Source organism: Cyanistes caeruleus, chromosome 3, assembly GCF_971803275.1.
Source record: "Cyanistes caeruleus chromosome 3, bCyaCae1.hap1.1, whole genome shotgun sequence".
In the NCBI taxonomy this organism is placed as follows: domain Eukaryota; kingdom Metazoa; phylum Chordata; class Aves; order Passeriformes; family Paridae; genus Cyanistes; species Cyanistes caeruleus.
In genome coordinates this window covers 94,097,828-94,114,005 of record NC_141703.1, presented here as the reverse complement: position 1 = coordinate 94,114,005, position 16,178 = coordinate 94,097,828, and the positions used below count along the sequence as shown (strand labels likewise).

The window sequence follows — 16,178 nt, the reverse complement described above, 5'->3', positions numbered from 1 at the left end:
TTTCAGAAAATAAACAGATTTTTTTTAATAAACAGAGTTCAACCATAAAATGAAGAAGTCTGCAGACATTCAACCAGTGAAGAATAGATTCTGGTGAAGGTTTTATTGGCACTTAATAAATAGGAAATAAAAGCAGATACTGAGCTGTTATCTGCAGCACTATTGATGATGTCAGCTGTCTGGCCTTGGATGCTTGGATTATTTGCGTTTGGCAGCACGTCTTCCATCTATTATCTTCATAGCAGTCTCCACCCATTTCTGATTAGCACTTACACAGATCTTGATGCCTCCTGCAGTGATAAACCTATAGGAAAAAGGAAAAGCAAACCAGCTGGGCATTAAATTCCAGTCTCTAAACCCAGGTCTTCTGTTCTTGGTTTTGATGCAGAACATGACAAAAAATGTGGCAGAACAATATCAGATTCTGGAGTTTGTAGGTGTCAGTTGAATAACACCAGTTAGAAACATTATTTCCCTATTTATGATGTAGGTGACATACATGGTCATGTACATTGAAACTGATATTAAAAAAATCAAGCATACTTGCTATCCTGGGACTATATACTAAATCATGATTAACATTTATTTCCCAGGAGCAGATCCCAGATAAAAATGCACGCTTGTGAGCTCAAAGGACCAAACAGAGCTCCTGGCAAGACTCAGAGTTACCCCATATTCTTTCATGTGATCTGTCCCCTTGACTCAGTTCCTGCAGGGGGTCTTGGACTGCTGTGCCCTTGTTAAGATCTTTCCCCACTCACTGGGCACAAAGATGTGAGCTGGTCAGTGAGCTTCCTGTCATTATTCCTGAGCAGCACACATCTCCCAGCTCTCTGAGGTCTGCCCCTCTCCCCTCACTCCCTCAGCTGCCAGGTGACTCCTCTATGGAAGAAGTGGAAGGGTGATGTGGACTAACCAGATTTAGTGAGCTGGGCCATGAATTGTGTTCTTCTGATGGCCCTTCCCTATTTGATGGTTTAGTGCTTGCATAAGGAAGTCTGAAGGGTTCATGGGATACTTACATGATGGCATCTGTTGGTACTTGTTTCTTTTCATAGCTCACAAGATTTCGGATGTTCAACCGCCTTGGAGACAAAACTGCGCAACTGAATTTTTGCATGGACTGACTACTAGCACTCCCTAGAAGGGAAAAATAGATAAATGGAAAGGGAAAAAAAAATGTTAATGATATTTAGTCATAATTGCTTAATAAACTAGGATTTCCAGAAGATTCCTAGCCGTGGTTAGACCATGAGATTCTGGTGATCTACAGCTACAATAGCAGTTATACCAGAGAGCTTAAGCTCTTTGTGAGCCATTCTCCCATCTCCACGGTATTGTCTATCCCTAATGAATCACTGCTTCCGTAGCAGTAGAAGTGTTTGACATCTTTCATAATTAGGTCTGCATCATTTGCAAGTAAGTACCCATGTGGAGGTAGCATTTAGAACTTGCACTGTATTGGCTGGATTTCCACATATCTGTTAAATGTGGATCAGTAATTCCTCCTATTTTCCAAGTGAAGAAAAGGAAAGCAAGCATACTTCTCTCAGATTCAAAAGTAGTATTAACAAAAATTGTTAATAGAAAGAGAACTATATCTGCCAGAAAAGTGCTTATATCCTTCGGCTATAACTCTGATTTCGTAGGCAGTGGGGTGCTACTTATTCCTTGCATTCCTCCAAGAGAGGCAAAGAGAGAAATACACTGTTCATTAATAAATACATACATTATAATGGTATCAGTGAAAACTTTTCTAGGCAGTGGTTCTTATGTGATGATAACTAAAAATGGGAGTACATTCAAATGCAATGGAGGATACATTAGTGCCAGTCTCCACTTGCCAGTTTCTGGTTTTCTCCTGTTCACAAGTTTGGGAAAGCATGCAGGGAACAAAAAGAACACTGCTCTACTCTGTGGTTTGTTTATAAAGAATTTGGAGAGCTACTGGCTTGAGAAAAGTCCAGGAGTTGCTCTGGTAAACCTTTTAGAAATGTAAAACCTGCAGCACACTATTGCTATCTTGAAATAGCTGAATATTTGAAACTTGAAACAATTAATACAATAAAATTCATATTAAAGTTATCTATCTGGAAAAAGAAAAATTTCACGTCTTATTCAAGAAAGATTTTTTTCATGAAATGTTATTAACATACTGTGCTCATGTCTCTGTGGCAGCAGTGAGACTAAAAGTCATTGTGCCTTCAAGATGTTTTGATTTTGAGAGAGAGAACATTGCACAGAAACCCTTCAAGTGCTCTCAGGCACAGGATCTCTCCCTGCTTTCAAGCAGAAACCAACCCCAGCACCTGGCAGGACATCAGATGAAATCCCCAATGAAGCTGCCTTTCTTGCAGTTTTCATCTGGATTTCTTTTGATTTTTATCTTGTAAATCAGCTGTTGGGAGCAGTGAATCCTGCTCAGGAGACCACAGGTGCAATGTGGAGCAGTTCTTCTTGAGCTGCAAGCTTACCTTTGACTGTGTGCACAGTGAAGATGGCAAGCCAGAGGAGGAGCAGGATTGCTGCGGTGTGGAGCTTCATCGCTGTGGCTTCTGTGTCAAGGCAGAGCAGAAAGTGTCTACTGCCAGCCCCTTTCTCAGGGTTTATATATTGTCATTCAGTGGTCAGTTCTTGTGTTCATTGTGATGGTGTCATGGAGGGCCTGAGTAGCAGTGGAAAAAGTGAGTGGCGGTAATTTTTCTGGTGAAGGAGAACCACCTCCTTTCTGTCACCAGTCCTTTGTTAGCCCCCCTGAGAAGGCTTTTCCTGCCCAAACCCACTGTGGTTGCACTTGCTTCTGTGCTGTGACTTGGGTTTATTTCAAGCTGCAAAAAGTGAGAGCTCTTGTGCGGTAGTGGAAACCTGCAATAAATGTTCCTGTCATTTTGCACTTCAGTCTTGAGAGCTTTAGCGAGGCTGCACTGCAGAGCCACAGAGTGACATTCAGAACCACCTGGGTGACCAATGAACCACTGGAAAGGGGAAATGTGAGCTAAAGGATGATGGAAACAGGAACACCTTGGCTCTTTCCAAGCAGCTGTGGATGGTTTGTCATGTTACCATGTAGCTGTGGAGGGGGATCACTGCTGTTCCCCATGAGGAGTGGACGTTGTCAGAACTGTTGTGTTTGCTCTGTGATTTGATGTGTCCAAAGCTGATATCACAGTGCTGGGAGAAGCAAGATGGAGCACACCTTGGCATACTGGTCCAGATCTACTATGCCTTCTTCCAGTCGTTTCAAAGAGGAATAGGAATTTGTAAAGGCTTATTTCAAGGCTTCTTTGCTTTGCTTTGGATTTTTTTTCTGGTGTGGACTTTGTAGTACAAAGAAAGGGGCCCAAGAAAGTAACTAGGAAATCAGAGAGGGACAATTCGTAGGAAAGACAAGAAAAAAAATAAATTAATTGCACTTTTATGTAAACACAATGCTGATAACGGGTCTGTCAGCTTGTTACAATTGTACCTCTCTCAAAAGTGCCTTTTTTTTGCAGACTGTGCCAACCCTATCACCCACATTTAGGTGCCCTTTCTATTGAATGTGGTCTGAATTTCTGTTCAGCACTGCTACAAGCCAATGGTTTTGGGCCTTCAAATATTTGTCAGGTCAATTGCAGACTTCTGGACCCCATATGAAGCAGTACCTGAGCTGGCATCTTGTTCCAGAGCCTCAGAGCAAAAATCTTTTGTGCCCTATGCAGCTCTACAGAAAAACTCATCTGGACCTGGTGTGAATAGGTAAACACCAGGCTACCTGATGCCTGTGCTTGTAACAGTGGTGTGGAACAACTGTCAGTGCAAGGTCTGGAGAAATCATGAGTGTCATTGTCTTGGCTAAAATGGAGGTAGTTTTCTTAGTAGGTGGTACCATTTTGTGTTTTGGATTTAGCGTGAGAATAATGTTAATAACACACAGATATTTCAATCGTTGCTAAGTAATCATTGCCTGGAATCAGGGACTTGCTGGCTGTGGTTATACAACATCAGCAGCTGTGAGATTTCCCCTGCTCCTACCTCCAGGCCTCCCCTAAGTTAAGTTTTCCAGATTCTTGGAAATTCCTTTGCATGGGTAATGTAGCACGTGAAAGTCCATTTCCCAAGATTTCTCAGTAAATTAAGATTGAAACTTGAACTGCACTCACATATGTGAGTCCTAGGCTGTAAGGGATGGTAAGCTCAGGAAGAGCCTGTAGGTCTTGCAGGTAGAGCATGTGCTGTGTGGTTTAGTTTTGGTAAACACACACACTCTTTGTTCATTTTGGTTTTGTTCTTTCATCTTGCAAACCAGGGAAACCCAGGGAACACCAATGGTAAGTAGAAAATGCTGTAACAGAATGTCTGCTAAACCCACTTGCACCACTAAGGAAGGTGCAATGAAATGAAGTAGAAGTATCGACCCCAGCCCTTAAAGCACATGCCACACAGGGGAGTAACTAAACTGACCTCAAGAGCATTACTGAGAAATCTAAGTTAAGTTTGTGCCCGAGCAGTGTAGCAGCCTCATGTTTTGCTGGACGCTGGCTGAAATCACTCCTTGAAATAAGATATTCCAACTTTTTGTACTTGTCAGCTATGAGATGGAGGATGGCAACTGTGTCATTGATGGTAAAGAACACTTTTCATGCATTAAGAGATGCTCTTGCAGTTTTGTTCACTTGTACAGTGTGTACATATGTCATCTACAGTTTTCAGATGAAGGTCACCAGCTGTATGGAGCATGAGCCAACTCTGAAAGCTCAGAGAAAAGTCCTTTCCACAGAACCTTCTGCAGGTGTTAGATTCTTCTGAGGTGTTTCTGGAAGCCTATTGCTGCTTCAGTTTTCCACCATTCTTCGGGTATCTTGGAAAAATTGCCCTGTGGCAAATTTTTCCTCCTCTTTCTGATTCTCATTTTCTGTGGCCTCCTGAGCTATTGTTCTGTGTATCTGGGTTACGTCCAGTAAAGTCTGTGTTTTGAAGAGTTCTGTGGGCTGCAGTCCCACAGCCTTTTTTTTGTGGCTCTTTGGCGATCTCTGATGTTGTATGAGGCACACTTTTCATGTACTCCAGCATGGACACCAGTGGGTGTCCATTTCCTCTGCACTGGGTGCTCAAGCTGATCAGTGTAGCTGCACATAGAGGAGATGTAGAGCCTCCAAAAACTGTGGGCTGGGGAGAGCTTGAGTCTCACCCATAATGTAGGTGGGCTTTGGAGACCCACACTGAGGGAGGCTTCTGTCCCTCGGACCACGCAGGGGATGTGGAGCCCTTTGCACCACACAGTGGGTGACAGAGTCCTCAGAACACACAGAACAGAGTCTGAAGTCCCTTCTTTTTGTCACATTAAAAGGATTTTTATGTCCCTCTTTTAGTATTTGAAGGGATAGAAAATAAACCCAGCATAGATAAGGGGACACCCTTGGCCGAGGCTGTGCAAAATCAGGGTAAACTGTTTGCTACAGTAGAATTTTGCAGTAATATTGTGTCAGCAGGTTTGGCCAGCTATTACTCTGTCTGCTTGCTCAGCAGGGCAATGGTTATCACAAATGTTTAATGACACACTTGCAGTTGGTGCATTCATAGATCAGGCAGCCCTTGACATCAGGAAATATTTTAAGAAGCATCTGCCAATCTGGCAGGATCAGGGAGAGATGTGGGACTGTTGATCTCAACACAGCCCATATGTATCAAACCAAAAGGAGGAGTGCCACCCACCATGAGACAGGACCTTGTTCTCTAGAGAGCCAAGAACATCCGTAAGCAGGTAGACTAATATTTAATCCAAGCGATTTTGGAGCATTCCATTAGATGAAGAAAATTAACCTTTGTATGCCTTCATTTGGAAAAGACTTGGACACACCTTCCCAAAGTTTTGCCATATCCCTGACCAGTTTCCCATGAATACTGGGACATGATTTAAAGGGTATGAAATCACCGTGCAAATTGGTTTTTTGTTGATTATTAGCTGGTGACAAGAGTGCTTTCATATTAAACACTGCATTTGTGTGTTGCTCAAGTGTAAAGGGGACACAATGCATCTCCATCCAAGCTTCAGCTGGGTCAGAAGAAAATTAAATATTTAGGCTTTATTTTGTGAGAATGGCAACAGATAATGGATCTGGAAAGGACAGAGGCCATAATTACCCTCCCATGTGCAGTCATAAAAAAAAAAAAGGCAGGAATGAGATTTTCTCTAGAGTCATGGGATTTTGTTGGTCATGGATTCCTGTGTTAAGGGAATCAACTAAGTCTCTGACTGAAGCAATGAATAAATAAATTGAGCCTATTTCATGGTGCTTGGAGAAAGAATGAGCTATAAAGCCAGAAAAGGAGTTTGGTATAGAGAGTGGATTTGGTAAATCATGATCCTGCCACCTTGAGCAAAGGCTCTTTGGACTCTAAAAAAGACTTGTGTTCCCAGCATACAAATGCTTTGGAGCAGTGCAATATCTGCTTCCCTTTAGATCAGGAACACCAAAGTCTTCCCAATCTGAATCTGTGGGGCTTCAAAGTGCACTGCTCCTAGAGGATGACAGAACACATGGACTGTCCTGGGGCCAGGCCACACGGCTTATGCATGGCCTGCTGATCCAGATAGATGGGGACTTGAGGTGTCACTGTTTTCCCTGCTGGCCTCGTGTCACGGCAGCAGAACCTCTGAGAAACCAGATTAAAATCACAGCTGTAAGCATATCTCCTCTCCTTGACAGAGCATATCCCTCTGACATCCTAATGTGGTGTGGTGTCCTGTTGAAGCCTTGGGACATTCTCAGCTTGTAGGTGTTTTGTGGGAGCCTGATGGAGTCTCCTGAGGGTCTGTTTGGCCAGGAGGAATGAACTGGGCCCAGAATCCAGCAAAGCTCTTGGGAACTGTGACACTTCTATATGGAATTTTTGTCTGAGGGGGTCACAATTGCCTTTGTTAGGAGAGATGTGTCCAGCTGTAATTACAGTTTTGGGATGGTGCAGCTTTGAGTCATTGTGCAAATCTCTGTTAGACCAACTTGAGGCCAGCTCTGCCAGCAGTGCCCAGCTCAGCAGCAGGCCCTTAGCATTTGTCTCTCCAAGCTGCATTATTGAGGAGTGTTGCTAGAGAACAGTCTCAGAGCTCCTGAATTCCCTGAATTCTCTGTGCATTTGTGTGGAAGGAGGAGGCCTGTCAATTTACTTGGTAAGCTTTACAAATGCTTCCCTTGCTTGGAAATGCTTTGGGTGAAAGACACCCAGGTGACACAAAGAGCAGTCCTAGGGGTCTCTTGTACCAGAATTCACAGCAGCTCATAGCAAACCCATTTGTTTCTAACAATCTCCTTTGATTTCCTGTAGTCTGCTAATCAATTGATAATAGAAGGAAATGAAGAAAAACGGGGTCTGACTTGATTGAAAATGAGAGAATTACAAGTTATTTTAGCATTGATTACATAAATGAACATGGAGGAGAGGTTTAAACATTGGTAAACTCTGGCAAACAGATGGAATGAGTATTTCAAATAAGACCTGTCTTTGTGCTCAGTAGAAAACATCCTATTTACATTGTTAGCTTGGCATTTCCTTCATGCTCATTTTCTGGTTCAGAAGAGAGAGCAAATTTTTTCCTGATCTGAGCTGGGCAAGTGCATGACACAAAGTGAGCACAGATTGAATTTCTGCCTTGCATATGGCATCCCACCTTCTCCACTGTGAAAGGGACAAGGATTGTGAAGATTGCTGTAGAAATGCTATTGACACCTTTGCTGTTCCAGCCCTTGTTTGCTTCTCCTGTTATTCAGCAGCTGGTGATCCCTGATACTGAAATCAGGCAGAGAACAAACCTTTTAACACAATTGGAAATATTAGAAACCAGGTTCTTTATTATAGCACTGCACAGTTGGAGGATTTTTCCTCTAATCAAACATATGTCATGAAAGTTTGCAACAGGGTATTTATTCCATCATGGTCATGCATATTCATTACAATGTACGTCCTAGCTAATACATAAACATCACTTTTCCTAGAATTAATTTAACTGTCTCCATATCTTATTGGAAGTCGATTTATGGTCCTAGAGAATCATCTAAAGGGGGTCTCTGGTGGTTGTATTTGCTGGGTGCCATCGGAATTGTAATGACCTTGCACTGACCTTCTCTTAAGGCACGTGCTGTTGTCTCGTTACATAATTTTGTCATAAAACCCACTGTGTTCCCCATCATCAGAAGTTCCAGCTATTTTTAGCATCCTGTGTATCTCCTTTTACATTCTTTTACTTAATTTGCTAGTTTTTATTTTGCAGCTTCAAGGGAACTGAAAATTTCTATTCTCCATGTTGTCTGTTACCACAGAGCCCATTCCCATGTGAAAAGTAACTTGGTTTTACTACTGAATATAGTGGTATTGAGATGATCTGGACTGAGAGGCCTAAAACGTGGTGTCTTCTCCCTATAGAGAGGCTCCAGCCTGAACACCTCCAAAACTAGATTTTCCTCTCAGGTTTTACCTCATTTCTAATGGGTACCAGCAGAGGAAGAAAGAAGGGAACTTGAGATCCTTGTTACCTGAAGTGTGTCTAGCATAAACTCCCAGAGGAGTTTATGAAGCACAGGAGGAGCAGAGTGTTTGGCATTTCAGTTTACCCAGAGTATGATTGTGTAGGGAGCAAAGTTCTGGGCCCTAAGCTTGGTCTAGGTCTTTCAGGGAGGTCCAAAAGTTTCGGCCTGGATAGGTGCCTGAGAGCTGGCCAGGACCTTGGGGTTCTCCTTTAGCACCTCACACCATGAAGAGGGGACAGAAGGAGGTATGCTGGGCTGGTGCATGGGGTCTGCAGTTGTGGGGCCCAGGGTAACACACGGTGAGCAATCACATGTGAGTTGTTTGTCTGTCTGGTACACTCTGCTCTTTGTATAGCAGTTGTAACCATTTGTTTTCTTAGCTCAGACTGTGATCTTTAGCTTTTATATCTCCAATTCTCCTCTCAATCCTGCAGGGTGACAGAGGAGGGGAGTGAGTGAGCAGCTCTTTCATGGATGTTTCATTGGGAACATTAAATTGGGGAATACCATTCCTAGATGACGTCTGCTTTTTGTCTGCTTTCTTTATAGCAGCCTGCATCCATACCTGATCAGGCCTCAAGCAGATCCTGATACCTTTTCTGATAATAAACCTATACAAAGAAAGGAAACCAGGGGGCAATCAAAATCCAGTCTCTAAAACTAGGTCTGCTGTTCTTGGTTTTCACGCAGAACATGAGGAAAAATGTGGTAAAACTATATCCAGTGCTGGAATTTGTAGGTGTGTGTCTGCTCTGCAGAGCAAGGAACTGTAAAAAGACTGGCTTATAATGTGATCTTATTTCTGTTGGTCATTTTGGAAGTGCTGTAGTTCCATGAGCATCACTAAGAGGTTCTGTAGGATGAAAAGCCCATAGGTTAGCAGCAATGCAGGCTCCATCCATGTGGTGATATGAAAGGAACTTTACTCCAGAAGCCACTCTACCTGTACCTCTCCTCTACCCCTCAAGGTCCTCAAACCCCATCTTTTCTCTCTTTGAGCAGAGAGCTCTTCCATTTCTGCTTCTGATAATGTGGGGGTCACCTGAGCATGATATGAACTCTGTTTTTGAAGTGTGTGAACTTTTGAAGAGGTATTGTCTGAAATGTGAGCTTTATAGATGAAATATGATGTAGAAAGTTTGGATCAGATTGTCCAGAAGCAATCTGAGTCGTGAATTAGCAATAGTGTCAGGTCTAGGTAACCTGCTCAGAAGTTCTCAGATTTGTGCTGTCAGCAGTGCTGCTTTCAGCAGTATCCATCTGCATAATACTTCTGCAAACAAACTTGCCATTTGATTCAGGTTTATAGTAAATTTATTGAAGTTCAAAGCCTTCTGTTAGTAGTATGTATCAGTTTTAAGACGATAAAACATTTCTATGTACATAGTTTTCTAGGGCAGGGAGCTTCTATGAGTTTGTAAAATCCAGACATGGTTTGTTCTTATTCAGAGAAAAGTAATGGGAAAAGCAAACCAGTTATTTCAGTTTTGTCTTGCATGAGGATGAATAACTAAATTATACAGCACCTTCTTAAAGCCAGGACTTAATGCAGAATGCTCTGATGTCGATCAGGATGGAGGCCTACACGCTTCCAGCTCTGTGGGAGGTGAGTTTGTGTTTGTCCAGAGAATTTACTGCCATTTATTAAAAGCAAGCAAATAAAAGCAAATAATAAGCTTTTCCTTGTTACTTGCAGCACTGAGGATGATTCCAGCTAGTTGTTCCTGGATGCTTTCCTAGGACAGGATTTTTAGCGTTTGGCAGCACGTCTTGCATCTATTATCTTCATAGCAGTCTCCACCCATTTCTGTTTAGCACTTACACAGATCTTGACGCCTCCTGCAGTGATAAACCTATAGGAAAAAGGAAAAGCAAACCAGCTGGGCATTAAATTCCAGTCTCTAAACCCAGGTCTTCTGTTCTTGGTTTATATTTAGAACATAAGCAAAAATGGGGTAAAACAATATCAAATGCTGGAGTTTGTAATTGCTAGTTAGAATAACACCAGTCAGCAGCGTTAGTTCCCTGTTCGTGACATAGGTACATGTGTAGCATACGTGGTCAGGTACATATATAGTGATTTTAGATAACTGAGCGTACCTGCTATCCTGGGGCTTTATGTTTAATCATGATGAACGTTTGTCCCCCAGGAGCAGATCTCAGATGTGATAAAAATGCGTGCTTGTGAGCTCAAAGGACCAAACAGAGCTCCTGGCAAGACTCAGAGTTACCCCATATTCTTTCATGTGATCTGTCCCCTTGACTCAGTTCCTGCAGGGGGTCTTGGACTGCTGTGCCCTTGTTAAGATTTTTCCCCACTCACTGGGCACAAAGATGTGAGCTGGTCAGTGAACTTCCTGTCATTATTCCTGAGCAGCACACATCTCCCAGCTCTCTGAGGTCTGCCCCTCTCCCCTCACTCCCTCAGCTGCCAGGTGACTCTGCTATGGAAGAAGTGGAAGGGTGATGTGGACTAACCAGATTTAGTGAGCTGGGCCATGAATTGTGTTCTTCTGATGGCCCTTCCCTATTTGATGGTTTAGTGCTTGCATAAGGAAGTCTGAAGGTTTCATGGGATACTTACATGATGGCATCTGTTGGTACTTGTTTCTTTTCATAGCTCACAAGATTTCGGACATTCCGTTGTTTATTTGACAGAGTTACACAACTAAATTTTTGCATGGGTGCACTACTAACACTCCCTAGAAAGGAAAAATAGATAAATGACAAAGGTACTTAATATTTAACAATCATTACTTAATAAATTATGAATTCCAGGAGATTTCCCATTGTGGTTAGAGCATGAGATTCTGGTGATCTACAGCCACAATACCAGTTATACCAGAGAGCTTAAGCTATTTTTTATGATGCGTCCTACCATCTCTAAAATGTTACTGCTATTTCATTTAAGATACAAATCTTCATCCATTGTCCTGGACAATTATACAGTAATTTTGTATCCAGGGAGTCACTGCTTCCATAACAAAAATGCTGTTTGGCATCATTGGTAATTAGGACTGCATCATCTGGAAATAAGTGCCCTTATGGAATTAGTGCTTAGAACTAGAACTTTACTGGGTGGATTTCCACCATTATCTGAATTTGGATCTGTAATTCCTCCTATTTTCCAAGTGAAGAAAAGGAAAGCAAGGTTTCTTCTTTCACTGTGGACATCCAGAAGTAGCATTAACAAAAATTGTTAACAGAAAGAGAGGTATATCTGTAAGCACTGAGCAAGCACTTATATCCTCCAGCTATAACTCCGATTTCATGGGCAGTCTGGTGCTACTTAATCCTTGCATTCCTCCAAGATTTTGGTACAATTCAAAGAAATGTAGTGGTGAATAAAAAAGAGGATCACAATATTGGTATTTAATTTTCTGGTCAGTTGTTATCTTACATGAGGATAACTAGAAATGGAAGCTCATTTAGGTGAGATGAAGCATAGGCATACATTAGTGTCCACTTTCTGGTTTTCTCCTGTTCATGAAAGCCAAGTTTGGGAAAGCATGCAGGGGACAAAAAGAACAATACTCTACTCTGAGGGTTTTTTATAAAGAATTTATAGATCCACTGGCTTGAGAATAGTCTAAGAGCTGTCCTGGTGCACCTTTGCTAAATGTAAAAAACCTGCTGCACAGTCTCACTATCTGTGAGCTGTTCTTTGTTTGAAATAATTGGAATAGCTGAGACAAGCACACATCAGTCTTTGGAGAGGGTCTGGGATAACCAGTGCACAGGTACTGGCAGATCTGCTAATTCCTGAGATTTTGTTTGCCTAAAGGAATATCTCTCCTGATCTTGCTTAATCATGAGTAACACAGAGTATTTATTTTAATGATTCGTGACACATTTCTTACTGCCTCAGCCTGGTTTTTAAAATGTGGCATTTAAAGATCTCAAAGACAGTCAAGCAATTGTTACTAGTCCTTGAAATATTTCCTCTGCTGCTACACAATCTTCAGGGAGTGGATGTAGGGAATAGCAGCAAAGCTTCTCTAGGGCTGGGAACAAACCCCAACTGCTCTGCACATATAACTACCTTTTTACCCAGGTGTATCTGTTTTTTTTATCATTCTTTCTAGTCCTTTTTTCTCTCTCTTGTAGACCATCTCAGTGTGCTTTTTCAGACTTGCTGATACTTATGACCAATTACACAGCCTGGACAATGACATTGGGAGCTGGCAGTCTGATATGAAGCCACTGTTGCCAGGATGAAGAGCAGTGTCACCGATTAAAATGGGAGAATGTAGTGGGATGTAGCTGGAGAGGCAGTGGGTCAGCATAAAGGCTGTGTAGCTTCATAGTCCTGTGAATGCTTAGCAGGTCTCAGTTGGGTTTTGGTGTGCTTTGGGGAGGATACCTTTTCTCTGTGTTTCTGAGTGCATATTTGTGGGTTTGCATATGGCTTGCATGCCAGTGTTTTGCGTGATTTTTATGTGCTTGAGTGAATCTAAGTGTGATAAGAATGTGTGTAGTAATGGGTGTTTTCACATGGTACTGGTAGCCAAAATTTACTGACCTAACCATCATTGCAGACAAACTTATTTTTAAAGCATGCCTAATAAACATGGCTCATCTCAGTGTTTATAACTGAAAGAAGATATTCAATTGTATGATTCAGTGAAAAGAGAAAAGGTACTGTATAAATCTATTATTCCCCCTTTTACTTCTCATTGGTAGTTTCCCTGTCTGTACCAAAAGATTTAGAAACATGACAATATGGGATATGTGATGTAGAACTAGAGGAACTTCTTAAAATAGCGGTATTAGAGGGATTAAGGCTCTATAGCTAGAGAAAGACAAATAACAATTAATACAATAAAATTCATATTAAAGTTATCTATCTGGAAAAAGAAAAATTTCACGTCTTATTCAAGAAAGATTTTTTTTCATGAAATGTTATTAACATACTGTGCTCATGTCTCTGTGGCATCAGTGAGACTAAAAGTCATTGTGCCTTCAAGATGTTTTGATTTTGAGAGAGAGAACATTGCACAGAAACCCTTCAAGTGCTCTCAGGCACAGGATCTCTCCCTGCTTTCAAGCAGAAACCAACCCCAGCACCTGGCAGGACATCAGATGAAATCCCCAATGAAGCTGCCTTTCTTGCAGTTTTCATCTGGATTTCTTTTGATTTTTATCTTGTAAATCAGCTGTTGGGAGCAGTGAATCCTGCTCAGGAGACCACAGGTGCAATGTGGAGCAGTTCTTCTCGAGCTGCAAGCTTACCTTTGACTGTGTGCACAGTGAAGATGGCAAGCCAGAAGAGGAGCAGGATTGCTGCGGTGTGGAGCTTCATCGCTGTGGCTTCTGTGTCAAGGCAGAGCAGAAAGTGTCTACTGCCAGCCCCTTTCTCAGGGTTTATATATTGTCATTCAGTGGTCAGTTCTTGTGTTCATTTTGATGGTGTCATGGAGGGCCTGAGTAGCAGTGGAAAAAGTGAGTGGCGGTAATTTTTCTGGTGAAGGAGAACCACCTCCTTTCTGTCACCAGTCCTTTGTTAGCCCCCCTGAGAAGGCTTTTCCTGCCCAAACCCACTGTGGTTGCACTTGCTTCTGTGCTGTGACTTGGGTTTATTTCAAGCTGCAAAAAGTGAGAGCTCTTGTGCGGTAGTGGAAACCTGCAATAAATGTTCCTGTCATTTTGCACTTCAGTCTTGAGAGCTTTAGCGAGGCTGCACTGCAGAGCCACAGAGTGACATTCAGAACCACCTGGGTGACCAATGAACCACTGGAAAGGGGAAATGTGAGCTAAAGGATGATGGAAACAGGAACACCTTGGCTCTTTCCAAGCAGCTGTGGATGGTTTGTCATGTTACCATGTAGCTGTGGAGGGGGATCACTGCTGTTCCCCATGAGGAGTGGACGTTGTCAGAGCTGTTGTGATTTGATGTGTCCAAAGCTGACATCAACAGTGCTGGGAGAAGCAAGATTGAGCACACCTTTGCACTGGTTCAGATCTACTATGCCTTCTGCCAGTCAGGAATAGCTAAAACACAGTGGTTTCAAAGAGGAATAAGAATTTGTAAAGGATTTCTTTGCTTTGTGTTTTTGTTTGAAGGTGTTTATTTTTGTCGGTTTTTTTTTCTTGTTAGTGGTTGGTTGGTTGTCTTTTGTGTTTTTTTGCTTGCTTGCTTGTTTGTTTTTTGGGTTCTTCTTTGGTTGTTTTTTTTTTTTTGGGGGGGGGCGGGGTGGGCTTTCTAGTGCAAAGAATGGGGCCCAAGAAAGCAACTAGGCAGTCAGCAATGCATAATTTGTAGAAAAGCCAAAAAGTTAATTGCAGTTTCATGTAAACATGGTGCTGATAACAGGTCTGTCAGCTTTCTACAACTGCATCTCTATTACAAGTGCCTGTTTCTGCACACTGTGTCAATCGTAACTCCCAGGTTTAACTTTCCTGCCTGTCAAATTCGGTCTAAGGTACCGGACAGCTTTGCTACAAAACAGTGGTTTTGGGCCTGCAAATACTTGTCAGGCCAGTTATAGAGCTCCAGGCCACACACAATGCAGCACCTCAGCTGGCATCATCTTCCAGAGCCTCACAGCAGAAATCTTCTCATGTGCCCTCAGCAGCTCTATAGAAGAACCCAGCTAGTCCTGGTATGAACAGGTAAAGACCAGGCTGCCACATTCCTGGGTTTGTGAACAGCTCTCAGTGCAAGGACTGGAGAAATCATGAGAATGTCCTGGTTTTGGCTGAGATTGAGTAATTTTCTTCGTAGTAGGTGGTACTCTTCTGTGATTTGGATTTAGTATCAGAATAATGTTGATAACACATGGGTATTCCAGTTGTAATGATTATCCTGAACCACGGACAATGGCTAAATGTAATAGTTTTCTTAATTTTTAACAAGGTCAAGAATTTCTAACTGTAATAATTGTGGTATGTACCCTGTTTCATGAGAGTAGCCCTGCTGAAGGAAAAAAACATGCAGTGAGCAGAGTTTTGCCTAGTATCAAGAGTTTATGCATCAGGGCAAAGGGTTTGTAGTATTGGATTTTCTCATCCTGTAGTCAGCTTTTAAAAAGAGAGGCCAAGATCTTCATGGATAACTAAATTCCTATGCACTCCTAGAAATTAGTATCTTTAGTGGATGGTCAGAAGTCCCTTGAAGTTGAATTTGTGACATCAGGTCAATCACTTTTGAAGAATAAATGAAGCCATTCAGTGACTTTTGGAGGGGTCTTAAGAACCTCAGCTTAAGCACCCTGTATCTCAGATAACTGGTTTTAGGAGGGACATTGTCACCCTCAGGGGATAAGTATCTGTCTCTGTTAGCTATAGAAGCAATTTGTATGTGTGTCTTATGCAGGACACAGTAAGTGAAGTTAGGTGGAATATATGGGACCCCAGTGTATTTTGATTTTACATTGTTTCTTAACACTTGGAGCGCTGATTGAAGACTTACCAGCAAGTGACATCCAGCTGTGATGTTTCCATGATTTTCTTCCTTTGCTTTTCATCACTTTTGCTCTGTAGTTTTCATTCTGATTTCATAAATACCTGAAATAGTAGTTTGTGTTTAGTATTTTAATTCATATTGTAATGGGGTAGAAGCAAACACATTCTTGGTGCTCGCGTCTTAGCTGAGAGATGATTTCTAATCTAAATTGATGGCTTCAATCAAATTTTTAATAACTACTCTGTTTTGTGCTGGTTCTGGCAGAACTC

The 16,178-nt window shown here is 42.1% G+C and overlaps 2 protein-coding genes and 1 long non-coding RNA gene across 3 annotated transcripts in view; 1 reads left to right on the top strand and 2 right to left on the bottom strand.

Moving 5' to 3' along the window:
* On the bottom strand, positions 1–2,954 carry LOC147654365 (lymphotactin-like). The gene is made up of 3 exons (XM_086882996.1): positions 2,475–2,954; positions 1,023–1,140; positions 1–304 (listed from the first exon to the last, which is right to left on the bottom strand). The coding sequence occupies exons 1-3, from the start codon at positions 2,542–2,544 to the stop codon at positions 199–201; spliced, it is 294 nt and encodes a 97-aa protein (XP_086739122.1). The 5' UTR covers positions 2,545–2,954; the 3' UTR covers positions 1–198.
* Positions 2,955–7,051: 4,097 nt separating this feature from the next.
* Positions 7,052–16,178, top strand: part of LOC147654364 (uncharacterized) — a 97,967-nt gene continuing 88,840 nt past the window's right edge. Inside the window, exon 1 of the long non-coding RNA XR_015285026.1 lies at positions 7,052–7,150. This is a non-coding gene — a long non-coding RNA (uncharacterized LOC147654364). The remainder of the gene's footprint in view (positions 7,151–16,178) is intronic.
* On the bottom strand, positions 7,808–14,236 carry LOC111939662 (lymphotactin-like). Its single transcript, XM_086882997.1, has 3 exons — positions 13,737–14,236; positions 11,089–11,206; positions 7,808–10,357 (listed from the first exon to the last, which is right to left on the bottom strand). The coding sequence occupies exons 1-3, from the start codon at positions 13,804–13,806 to the stop codon at positions 10,255–10,257; spliced, it is 291 nt and encodes a 96-aa protein (XP_086739123.1). The 5' UTR covers positions 13,807–14,236; the 3' UTR covers positions 7,808–10,254.